Below are 12687 nucleotides of genomic sequence, written 5' to 3' on the forward strand. Positions count from 1 at the left end.
AGGAAGGGTGTTTAAAGTAGAAGCAGGAGAGCTAGGAGGGTGCCAGGCATGGAGGAGACTGGGAGGTGGCAATGAGATATTGTGCACAGTCAGGTGATATGGGGTGGGAGTGAAACTGATGGACTGATAAGATGTTAAGAAAGAACGAGAGGTTCTGTGCATGTATATGCATGCGTGCATGTATGTGTGTGTGTGTGTGTGTGTGTGTGTGTGATATAATTCTTTTTCCTGCATTCAAAAGACCTCAGTGTAGACTTTTATAATATTTCTAAAGTCATTTTTTATTTCTACTGAATGATGAGCCTTCCTGGGTAAGCAAGAAGGCTCAGTTTTATTGAAGGCATATAGGTATTTGAAGTAGGGTGAGATATAAAATATGACAGGGAAACATGAAATAAGAAATATATGCAAGATAAATATACTTTTATTTTAAATACCCATCTTGCTTATTGTGCTGTGACCAAGATAAAATGTTTAACTATTAAATTCTGGCACTGCGTAGAATGGATTTTTCCTTGGAGATATACTATATTGGCTGCTGTCTCATAGATATGATAACAACTCTCCCTCTACCATGGAGAATTATTGAGTAGTAATCATTTCCTCAATTCCAAGTAATTTCTAGGTTTGTAATACATGTAGAAATTAATGAAGTATAAGAATTGAGATGTTTACTTTAAATTTTTATTATTTTTATTTAGTATTTTCAGCATTTATCTAGGGAATCAGGGAAGGGGATTAATATTTTTGATTACCAAATGCTCAACAATCAATTGCTTACTTAACAAGCATGTGATTTAGGTGTTGTTTTTTCATTCATAACTGAGAAAATTGTAATATAGAAATGATTAATAAATTTGCTTAAGAATTCTCAGATAGTGAGTAGTGGAGCATGGTTCAAAACCATGCCCACTGGATACCCACACATGCCTCTAATCCACTAGAGCTCTCTCTTACCTGTAACAGGAACAGTTACTGACCTAAGGACTTTTGGGGGGAACTTGTGGTACTGCTTTTTAATTTTCATAGGATTTTACATTCTTTTGATTTCCAAGACAAGCTGATTACTTTTAATTGCACAGAGCTTTACACTTCTGTTTTAACTTTTGAAGGCAGCTTTAAACTAAACTTTAAGACATTTGGACATGGGCTGCTTTGTCTGAGCAGAGTTTGTACCATCTCAGGAAGGTGGACCCAGAGGGTAGAGTGTCAAGGTGGCGCCAGGAAGGGGTAGACATGGACCAGAAGCAAAGTAAGTACTGAGTTTTATCTCTGGCTTATCATCCCTCTCCTATTTTCAGTGTCTACATGCTGGGGGCACTCCTGCTTCCAGAGATTCTCTAAGCTTGATGGCTGCCATCTTGGGCCACCACTTACTACCCTTCCCTTAAAGCAGATTGAGTTGGGGAAAAGTTGGGTGTGGACTGACTGTAATGAAACGATGGATGAGTTAATTGCTTCTTCTGAGCCAATGTTCATTTAAGAAGAAGAAGGCTCTTCTTTAGGAGGAAGAAGGGCTGGCCAGGTGGGTTCTAATCACAAGAACTGCAAAATGTCTGATGCTGTTGTCAGAGGGACTCAAGTAACATTTTATTTCACTTTTCATTACTTAGAAAGTATTTTCAAAAGCCAATGACTCAGTTTTTGATTGTGCTCCTTGTTCCCTCTTTACTCATTCTAAATGCATGCACATGGGTATTTATATTATATCTAATGACAACTTAAAAACTCAACTTCTTGCATTTATATAGTACTTGACAGACAGTAATCACTTTCACGTTTGTTTCCTTGAGTCTGAAAAAGACCTTCTGATATGGACAAGGCAGTTCACATGGCTATTTTACAGATGCTGAATTAGAGGAACAGCGAGAAAAATTGACCTGACCAAGGTGAGTCAGCGGGAGTAAAGACTAAAACTCAGAATCCCTTCTGGGCTCTTCCTTCCATGCAGCCAGCAGCACTGGTGGAGAAAGGCAGAGCTGATGGGAACTTAGGCTCTGACCTCTTGATGCCTTGTTGCAGAGTTCCAGAGAGGAGGTAACTCACATGCTGTCCTGGCCTGCTGCTTGGGGCCTTACAGGTCACTGCTGTTTTAGGTTTGCTCCAAGTATAGTTTTGAATCAGCCTCATCAGCACCACCTGAGAGCTTGTTAGAAATGCAAATCCATGGGACCTGCTTCAGACCCATACAGTGAGAACCTCTGGGGGTGGAAGCTAGCTCCTCAAACACTGCTGATTCTCAGTAAAATTTGGGAAGCATTTTAATTAAAGAATTCTCTGGCCAGATTGGTTGATGGACTCATTAAATATTTAAAATTTTCAGCCTTTTGGTGGATCTTAGTACTTCCTAGTTGATATTACTAGTGTATCATTATGTACTATCTTATAATATTGTAGGACAGTATAATAAAATTGTTAAGATGGTGAAATTGTGAGATGGTGACTTCCATTTATAGTTATAAATTTGACATGTACAGGATCTTTTTTTTTTCTGCAAAAGACTAAATGCACCAAGAGTGAGGAACATTTTTATTTTTGTTCTCATAATACCTAGCACAGGCTTCAGAACAAAGTTGGTGGTCCAATCTATGTTACTTTAGCTAGTGACACTATCAATGACTTTAAACTGAAGACAAATATGCCTAGTGTGTGGCTTTTCTCACTGTGCATGTTTTATTACAGGACAGTGGAGGGAGTGCTAAACCTTATTTTGTATGAATGTGTATATATGTATGAAATAGGCACATACATTATATATAACATATTTATATATTACATATAAACATAATAGGTAAATAATACACACAACTTTATTATATGTAATGCATATATATTACTCTCTCTCTCTATATATATAATATACATTAGACCTGTGTCCCGAGTCTGCCTCTGAGGCTTGCCACTGAATAAATTATTTGAGCTTAAATTCACCAGTCTTTAAATAAGATAACTTGTGTACTATGCCCATCTCAGAGGGATTATATGAAGATTAAAAAGGATGAAGCAGGTGAATGTTTTCTAAAAATGACAAGGTCCCATATGGATAGATCATGCGGTTTAACTTTTCTTTTGAACATTTTTTAGTCTTCTATGCTTGCCTGCTCCTTTTAAAACTATATAAGAAAAAAATCATCAGAAGTAGAATAAAAGATAATTTTTAAAGTGACAAAAGTGCAGGATCATGTAATATGTCATCAAAAGACTAGAACAAATTTGGTAATTTTTCATGTATTTGAATAATTATTATGAGAAAGGTGCTAATTGGAATTTCTCAGATAAAGCTGTAAGACTGAAATAATAACAGTAGATATATTTGTTGGAAATAAAAATAACTCTGCAGTAATAAAAATAATTATGTTCTGAAGCAGAGTTACCAGGGAAGCTGCAATAAGTCTATCCTAACAGTGTCTGAGATGATTGATGTTCTTCCTCTGAGAGTCTGGAAATGATAACAGTACCATCATAATGGGATTTTCTGGTCTCAGTTTTGTAACAGTCAATATATTATAAATTGGGGTTGTTTCATGTGAGTTAGGTTGCTCCTCACTAGGAAGCCCAAACTGGAAAACTATTATTATAATAGGTTTACCGTGAGCAGCTTTGTTAATGGAAGTTAAACTTTATGGCTGCATTTCATAGGGAAAAAAAAAATCTTCCAAAAGACAGAGTAGAATGCTAATAAAAATTTAATTTACACTTTAACATGCTCTCTTGTAAAAGTATTTGTGGGACTAGGTTTAGATAAATTTTACTCAATTCTCTTTATCCTGATATAAAGACATACAACTAAAAGATAGACAGATTTATTATCCTGATGATCTATTGTTATATTGGGTACTTGTCCTAATGGATAATGTACAAACGCCATCCAAAATATAATTATTCCAGAAGAATAACTGCTAAATGGACACTCTTGCAGGTCTTGCTTTACAATCTTTGTAAAAAAAAATTCAGTCCTAGGCAATATTCTTGCTCTATAAAAATAAATTATTTTAAACGTGCTCTATGAGAACTGTAATTATCTATTTCTTGCCATAAAATAAATTTTGAAACCTATAATTTTCCAGAGTATTAAATATTTTACTCTGGAGGTCAACAAGTGAGGAAAACTTAAAATATTTTGTTACCGTTTTATAGTATAATATGTGGCTCCTTCTCTAAGTACAATTCCTAGAGAAGCTATATTTCCAGATGACTAGCAAGATGATTGCTGAAATGCATTAATTAACCTTTACATTCACATAAAAGTGTTTTGTGAGAATAAATGTACACAAAATGTTATCTTTAATCATGACTAATAAAAATGGTTATTATAAACACAAGTTTTACTATTGCAAATGTCTCCTTGACAAATGACAGGGCCTGATTCCTTTATTAAAGGATAATTAAAAATGTTTCACAAGGGATTCAGAACCTTGCTATGGTTCTCTCCTGCCTGCCTGCCTGCCTGCTTTGGTGGTAATAATATGAAGAGAATCTTGAAATAATATCTGTTATATTAAATGTGCATGTGTAAATTTATTTTATTCAACAAAATGTTAAAACTAAATATCTGTGGCCTATGGAAGCAGTTAAGGAGCCATTTTGAAATGTGCTAACCATGATGGGACTGAGGGGATTAAGTCAACATTATTTCTGGAACTAGTCATCAGAGTGTGTTCACACCAGAAATCGATGCTGTGCTGAGCCTGCAGAATGCCATGTGTCTCACACGTTACAACCCACACGGCCTCATAGCTCTTTCTCCCAAAGCCTAAATCATGACAATTATTTGAATAAGCTCCAGGTAAGCTGTTAAAACTAATCATCAATTTGGAAGTATTTTCTCTTCAAGGTGAGTCTGTGATCAGAAAGGAGAAGACCATCTCAAGTCTGTTTAAATAAAATGGTGGTATCACAGGTGTGACCTCTACAGTGGGAGCACCTCTAACATGGAACAGATACGAGACTAGCAGGAACTGGTGAAACATGGATTCCGAAGCCAGATGGCCTGGGCCCAAATTCTGGATCTGACTGTGTGATCTTGAGTAAGATACTTCAACTTTCTGTGCCTCAGTTTCTGTATCTGTAATAGAACCTACTTCTTAGGATTGTTATGTGATTAACACAGTTAATATGTGGAAAGTTCTTAGAACACTGTGTTGCATGTTATATGTGCTATACAAGGGTTAAATCAATTGATAAAAGTTACTTCCCATAGAGAATCTGGAATGTATGAATACACCAGAAAAACTGTTGAAAGAAAACACCACTGCAGGAAAATTTTTGAGTAAAGAAATAGTTAGGAAGACTTATTGGCTCGAGGCCCTCAAGTTTAGATTTTTGCCATCTCCAAATGAAGTTATACAGATAGCCACGCCCGACTGCCAGAATTAAACATTTAAAACATGAATTACTTTTGTAATGCTGTCTTAGTGTGTCTTCCTTTCCTTCCATGTACAAGAAATTGCAAAAATGGACAGTTTCCCAGCTTCTGAGAGACTCTGAAATGAACTGTTAACAACTGAATGGCTAACTTTGAGACTTAGTCCAACTCTGTGTTGAGTAACAGTATATTCTGCAAACCCTGAAGCTAGTTTTATTTGAGATCATGTTTTTAGTGCCCTATTTGGGAAATGCTATATTTTTAATTTGAGATATTTCAGGTATTGTATTATTTTTGCAGCATAACATTTCCAGAAAGGTGGTGACGGCTGTGTGGTCAGCCAGTCACTGCAGGGGAGACCTGACTATGTCTTTGATGCTATGCCTTGAAGATCCTCTTTTATCTGTAAGTTGACTTTCTTAGAAAGTTAGAATTGAATAATGTAGATCCTTTATTGACTGAGATAAGCAGAAGAAAACACTCATACTCTTTTCAAATACATAGTCATACTCTATAAATTCTTAAGAATTTTCTCACATGGTATTCAGGAAGAAATACTCTTAGAATAATTTGGTAAATAATAAATATAAGATATATTGAGACAGCGATCTTTTGTTTTAATTTCTTCAGTATTGCTATTCATAAATAATAGTAAGCTTGCATTATTGATTTATCATTCTTGTCAACTGTCCCAGAAGCCGCATTCACATTCATTTCTTCTTAGGCAGACTTTCTCTCTCTCTCTCTCTCTCTCTCTCTCTCTCTCTCTCACATGCTCACACAGAGAGCCAAATTCTTATTTTCTACCTTTCTCTCGAAGGTCTTCTGCTGAGTCCTGCAATATGAATATAATTTTAAAAATCCAATTAAGAGAGAGTGATGGTGCAGAACACATAATTCCCAGAGTAATAAAATCCCTAGGTATATGAGTTCAGAAGTAAAATATTTTGTAAAGATTGCCATGGATTTAAAAATGTTGAGACATAATACCAGAGCTTACTAGGAGGGGTACCTGTATATTACAAGTTAATATCCCTAAAACTGATGTGTTTGGTGGTCAGAATCAGCATCATCTGGGAGCTTGTTCGGAAGACAGAATGTCTGCCTCAAGTCAGATGTATTGAATCAGAATTTGCATTTTAATGGAAATCAAAGGTAATTCATATGCACATCAAAGTTTGAGGAACACAATAATATGACACTATTAAATATTTTACAGATGGATTAGAGTTACATAAAATATAATAGAAAAATAATTCTATCAATGCATACATTTAAAAAATCCACTTTTGATGATACCCCAAATTACTTTATGCTTTATATTTCTTCTTACTTCATTAAAATTAACATCGATTTTCTAATAAACAGAACACCACTACAAGGAGATGCTCAATAATTGTTGAAATCTGATAAAATTAGATTGAAATCACATTGGACTTGATTTAAAAAAGTATCTTTAAACGGAAAAGAAAGACAGACTTAGAAGATGGGAAAAATAATAGCAGTCAGTTTTTGGTACACCTCCTCAGTATCACATACCTGCCTGTTTTACTCACTAACCTGCATGTTCTCTGCAGGTGGAGACTCTGATATTCAGATGTGCTCTGAACAGGGGGTACATTTCAGATCGATGAAAGAGTAAACAATGATTTTCTTTAATTTATTCCTTTATTTTTAAGCATTAAAATATTCGGCTGCTAAATAATTTTGCTATTACTACTGACATTTTTCTACTATTTATCCACTACAAAATCTCAGAAGTAACATAAATGGTATTATAGTAACAATGTAATAAAACTGAGAAGTAAAACCATCAGGGAATTATTAACCAGGGCGTGTATCTACTTTCAGATTATGACCACTCATTTCATCCTGTCTCCTTGCAAATTGCACAAGCTCTGTTCATCCACTAGGGTAAAGCATGGCATCAGCTTATTGAATAAACACTTGAATGTTCCTGGTAAAAGAAAAGATTTTATGAAACAATTAATATTTGGAACTAGGTTTACATCAATCATCTACTTTTTTAGAGAACATGATTGCCCTCTAGTGTGGTGAAAAGTTAATGCAGACACCGAGGTTTTCCAATTGACAGAACCAGTTTAGGTTCTGAAAACATCTGGGTCACTGGCTAATTCAGTATTTTCTTTTTTTTAATGAAAAAATTCTAGCATTTTTCATATAAGGTCACAGATCTTGTGACAACAGGATAATATGTGGTTTTCTTCCCACGACCAAAAAAGAAACTGGTGTGGGTTGGGGTTCGCTATCAGCAGCTCCCGGTGGCCACGCCCAGGCCTAGGTTTGTGCTGTGAGCTTCCTCGGGCTCGGAGGCCAGCTTTTTTCAGGCTTTTGTGAGCAATGAGCTACCAAGGTAGCCTGAGCATATGATCAGTCACACTCAGTTGAAGTAAAAAATAATGGTGATTGATAAATCCGGAATTTTCCTAAAGATGGTCTGAATTTATCAATGACAAAATCTTCCATTCAATATGTAAGTGATTCTTCCACTTCATTGTTAGTTGTACAGATAACAGTGTAATCTTCCACTTCATTGTTAGTTGTACAGGTTTAATTTTAAAATTCTGTTTGATAGCTACTGCTAGGTATTTACAGAACTAAGTAACTACTTGATCTTAAATTATAGGGAAGAAAACTATTTTATTATATGAATCAGCTTTGTGGCACTCTGAAAGGACATTTCCTGAATCTGAGTAAAATGTAGCCTCTTGTAGCATTTTTTAATCACTGAGAATGAGCTATTTGATGGGAAGTCATATTGTGCCAAATGATCAAATGCTTATTCCACAGTCTATCCATTAGTAATTTGAAAATAAAACCCAAAGTAATTAAAACTGCTTTCAATGTGACAAATAAAAGTTTGCTAAAAATATTAACGAGGTAATGGCTCTAACAATAAAAACACTCATTTCTGTTTCAGAATAGAAAATTTTACTACAAATCTGTAAGTCTCATTATTGTAAAACCATTGTGAACTATGACTAAAGTTCTAGATTTTAATAGCACAAATTGTCCAATCTTAATCATCATTTTAAAAGATACTTTCTTTCAGAGAATGTTAACACGCATAGACAAACACCACCAGGTCTATTAATTTATCCTATCATTCTAGCTACCTGCGACGTGTTACACTGGGTCAGAGAGTGTTTATTGCAGGCTCAGCTTACTCACCTGGTATAAACTAAATACATGAGATTAATTGATAAACTACTGCCATTTCTTTCAGCTTTATCCTGAAATCCTGACCAAATCCTCAGCTTTTCATTTCTAGTTACTTATATATCCATTCAGAAGATGCCCACTTCATTAGAAAAGATAATGGGGAATATTATATGCACCTCTTACAATCATGCTGAATACGTAATTGTTTAATGAATCAGGAAAAAAGCACTCACCCTGATAATTAATTGATTATCTTTGAAATTGGAATTAATTTCAAAACCTATTATTTTAATACTGCAGAAGTAGTGTTCTTTTCATGATTTGCAAATGCAGTTAAATGATGGCCAGAAAGGATCCTTGCGTTTGTCGTATTTGGGGTGGGATTTTTATTGGGATGGAGGCTACCATTTCACGATCCATGTATCTGTGTAGGATTGAGGCTGTATCAAGAATCAGCAGTTGGAAGAACAGTTTCTCGGGGAAAAACCTTAAAATTTTGTGCATAAACTATATTTATATATTTATAGATATAACCTTATGTTGAAGATCACAACATCTCAATTATATATGTGTATACTCATCCATTGCAGCCACAAACAATTCTCTGCAGAGAATTTTCCAGCAATCGTTGGCACACAAACCCTGCTCTTAGCAAGCACCTGCACATGTATCTTAGCCACATGAACATACATAATGCTGGCAGGAAGCAAAAATATATTTGCTTTATAACTTAAAATGAACATCTGGAGACAAAATTTCCTTTCTGTGGGAGAAAGGGATGAGGGCAATTAGAAGGAAGCAAAGTGAACGCAACAAGGGTTAATCCTTAACCAAGAGCAATCCACGTCCCTTTTGAACTAATGAGAACAAATAAGGCTACTGAATCATTAAATAATAATAATGATTTTAAATGATAGTAATACTGATGATGACCATGAGTTTGCAGCCGCTAGCCTGCAGCGGAAACCTTTCTGAGGAGTGCAGAAAGCGAAGCGAGATCGCCCCCACCACCCATTCTCAGAACCTTTCTGGACGTGCGGGTGAACTGCGAATTGTGGAAAGAGGGGGTAGCTCAGGACACTGCGCAGAAATCGGTCTCCCCGGCTGCACCGCGGGGGCGAGCGCCCAGCTCCGGGGAGGGGAGCGCAGGGCGCGGCGCGGGACTCTGCAGGGCTGGCTGCGCTCCACGCACCCAATCCCCACGTGCGCCCCCACCCGGCCAGCGGTAGGCGGCTCTGGGCCTCAGCTGGGAGGGGTAGGGCCGAGCCGCGCCCCGCTGGAGGAGCGAGGGTCTTCCTTACAGAAGCCCCTCGCGGGGTCTCCATGCTGGAAAATCATAGAGAACAGAGGTGGGCGGTGGGCTTGGGCTGGGGGAAAAAAAGCCCCCAGCTCCGCGGACCGTGGGTGGGCAAGAAGAGAGAGCCCTCCCTGAATCCCTGGGAAGGGGTCACCTCTGCGGTCTCGCGCCCGGGCTGGGTGGGGCCGCGCCTTTGTGTGGCCGGGCGGGGCTCGAGCCAGCTTTTCTGCAGAGCCACCCGCTCCGCTGGGAGGGGGGTCGGTGCTGGGGCTGAGAGCCACGCCGGGGGTCTGTGCACATCAAAGGGTGCTTGGACCGTTGTGGACTGCGGGACTGAAAAAAGAGGTTCCGGGGCTGCATACAGCTCAACTGCCCCTCCCATATTCCTCTTCCCCGCCAGTCTCGGAGCCTGAGGTCTCCCCCGCTTCGCGCAGAGGGTGGGGCAGGGCGGAGCCACCCAGATGGAGCTCTTTTGGCAGCTTTCCCTGTCTCCGCATCCCTCAGCCGAGTCCCGGGGGACACGTGCTTCCAGCTGCCACAGGACCCTAGGCCCCACCCTGCCTGTCCACCCCGGGGCCACTGAGCGCCAGAACCATGGGCACTCAAGGCACAAGGCCAATTGCGGATGAAGGCCCTGAATCCGGAATCTTTTCGGGTCATCCTGTGTCTCTACTGTCTGTCTCTCTGAGCTTATGAAATTGCCGATATTTGGCACTGTCTGACCCACAAAACGGAAATTTCGCGTGGCTCAACTTAAGACTTTGACCTCTTTTGCTTTATATTACGATTTCATGTCATCTCTATTATTATACACACACATGTCTAGGTTCCAGAAGCTTTTCCCGCAAACGATCAAAGGTCTTCAAAGAACCCTTTATCTGTGTCTATGTCTAAACACTCTATGTAATGTGCTTCCGAAAAGAAAAATGTTAACCCACTTTTCCCATCTCTCTCAAAAGCAGAACAATGAGGCCAGCGTGGGGAGGGCGGGGTCAGTGGTCAGGTCTCTCTTGGAAGCCGCGGCGGGGAGTAGGGAGCGCGGAGCGCGGGGCGTGGCGCCGCTGTCCCCGCAGGGCTGGGCTTCTGGGTGTCACGCTGCGCTCCCCACCCGACCCCTTTCGAATGAAGATGCAGCACCGGGCGGGGGGCGGGGCTGCGCTGTTCCGCACTGGGTGGGGCTGTCCGCATTGTGCGCCCAGCGCTGCAGGTGCCTCCCCCCGGGACCGCTGGTCCGCACACAAAGAAACCCCACCCCAGCGCCTTCGAAGCCGCTGTCCCTCTACCCCTCCCCACCGCGCGCTTCCCCGCCCCTGCAGCTGCCCACCCGCGCCCTCCACGCCCTCCGCGACTTCCTCTCTCCTTCCCCTCCCTTGCCCTAAAACAAAGGAGCGGAGTTCCTACCCCTACCCTTGTCCCCCGCCGTCTTACCTCCCTGCACCGCACCCCAGGACTAGCATTTTCTCTGACCAGACAATACCGTAAAATGTGCCCCGTTCTTTCCATCCCCTCCCCCCGTCTCCACCCATCTTTCAAACAGCGGGATGGGACCGCTTTGACTTTGCAATTTTCTTTTTCCTTTCTCCCACCTTCCCTTTTCCCCTTCCCTATTTTCTTCTTAAACTAGAGAAGAAATAAAAAAAAAAAGGTCGTTATAAAACACTTTTCAAAACGTCCCTTAAGCCCATTTAAAGCAAACAGTTAAGGTAGCTTCCTCCCCTCAGGACTGAGTACTAATTTTTAAATATGGAAACAGAATAAATTCTCTACCCACAGGAGAGCAACTTACCTGCTTCTACCTTTTAAAAGAAATTCTTCGCTTTAGATTTCCATAGACCTCTTCCCTGCCCTCCCACCTCCCCCAGAACTGCCCTGTCCTTCCTGGTCCTGTGTTACCATTAACGTCTTTTTCTTTATAAAATATATCTGAATGCTTCTAGAGCTCAAGAGAGGTGGGCTCCAGGTAGAGCCGACGGAGAACGAGGCGCAGTGCCTTACCCATTGCTGTTTTAGCCATTGTAGGGATGTGCAGACGCTGAGCAGTGGCGAAGGCAAAGGGTCCGGCTACAGCAGCGGAGAGAGCGAGAGAGAAGACTGAATAAGGCACTGAGTCTGCAGAGTGGGACCGTGCTAGAGAAAGAGCAAGAGGCAGGAGCCCATGAATAATTATCACTCAGAAGCTCAAGCAGATTGGCTCCCAAGGTCCCCTGACATGACTCCCGCAGAGTCAGAATCTCCAAGCATTAAATATTGATCGGCCAATGGTGCTGGAGTACAAAGTACCAGAATACAGTTTGAAATGGAAATCAGTCCTTCCCTGGCGGCTCCCCCCATTTTGGGGGCCTGATAGTACAGTCCAAGTAGAGTGGCGCTTTAAGCCCTGAAGCTTCCTAGGAGCTAAGAACTGGGCTGTGCCTACCTGGAAGCCAGGAGTCTTGACTTTGCTCATACATGTGCCATTGCACAATTCAATGGAAAAAGATTCAGAGGCTTGAGAAGTCCTCACTATATGCAGGCTTTTGGAAAAATTCTGTTTAAACACTGTGTTTTCACTTTTTCATATTTTCTTTCTCCTTTGGCTCTGTCCTTGGTTCTAGTCTTTCAGGGCTACCCTATGTCTGGCTATGGTGGCAGCTCAGAGCAGACTTGCATTATTGTCCTTCATCTTTTAGCACAGCTGGACTTAGGCATCTCTAAACTAGCATGGTGTTTTCTTCCCTTGGCACAGACGAAGGGGCTGCCTGGTTGCTTGGGAATAGGGATGGTAATTATGGTCCACCTGGGGACATGGGGGAAGAGGAGGAAAGTTTAACCTCTGGGGCCTGCGTCCTGTCCATTTGCTAAC

General features: G+C 40.4%; 1 protein-coding gene across 2 annotated transcripts in view; it reads right to left on the bottom strand.

Moving 5' to 3' along the window:
- Positions 1-12241, bottom strand: part of STMN2 (stathmin 2) — a 55370-nt gene extending 43129 nt beyond the window's left edge. Inside the window, exons 1-2 of one of the 2 annotated variants that reach the window (XM_017879841.1) lie at positions 2086-2090; positions 438-441 (exon numbers count right to left, since the gene is read on the bottom strand). In XM_017879841.1, coding sequence (XP_017735330.1) covers positions 438-441 — 4 coding nt within the window. In that variant the 5' untranslated portion in view covers positions 2086-2090. Of the gene's footprint in view, positions 1-437; positions 442-2085; positions 2091-11840 lie in introns of those variants that run through there. The other variant, XM_017879839.1, reaches the window with a different exon arrangement.
- Positions 12242-12687: the final 446 nt, after the last annotated feature.

This window comes from Rhinopithecus bieti, unplaced genomic scaffold (genome assembly GCF_001698545.2).
Source record: "Rhinopithecus bieti isolate Rb0 unplaced genomic scaffold, ASM169854v2 scaffold_11803, whole genome shotgun sequence".
NCBI lineage: Eukaryota > Metazoa > Chordata > Mammalia > Primates > Cercopithecidae > Rhinopithecus > Rhinopithecus bieti.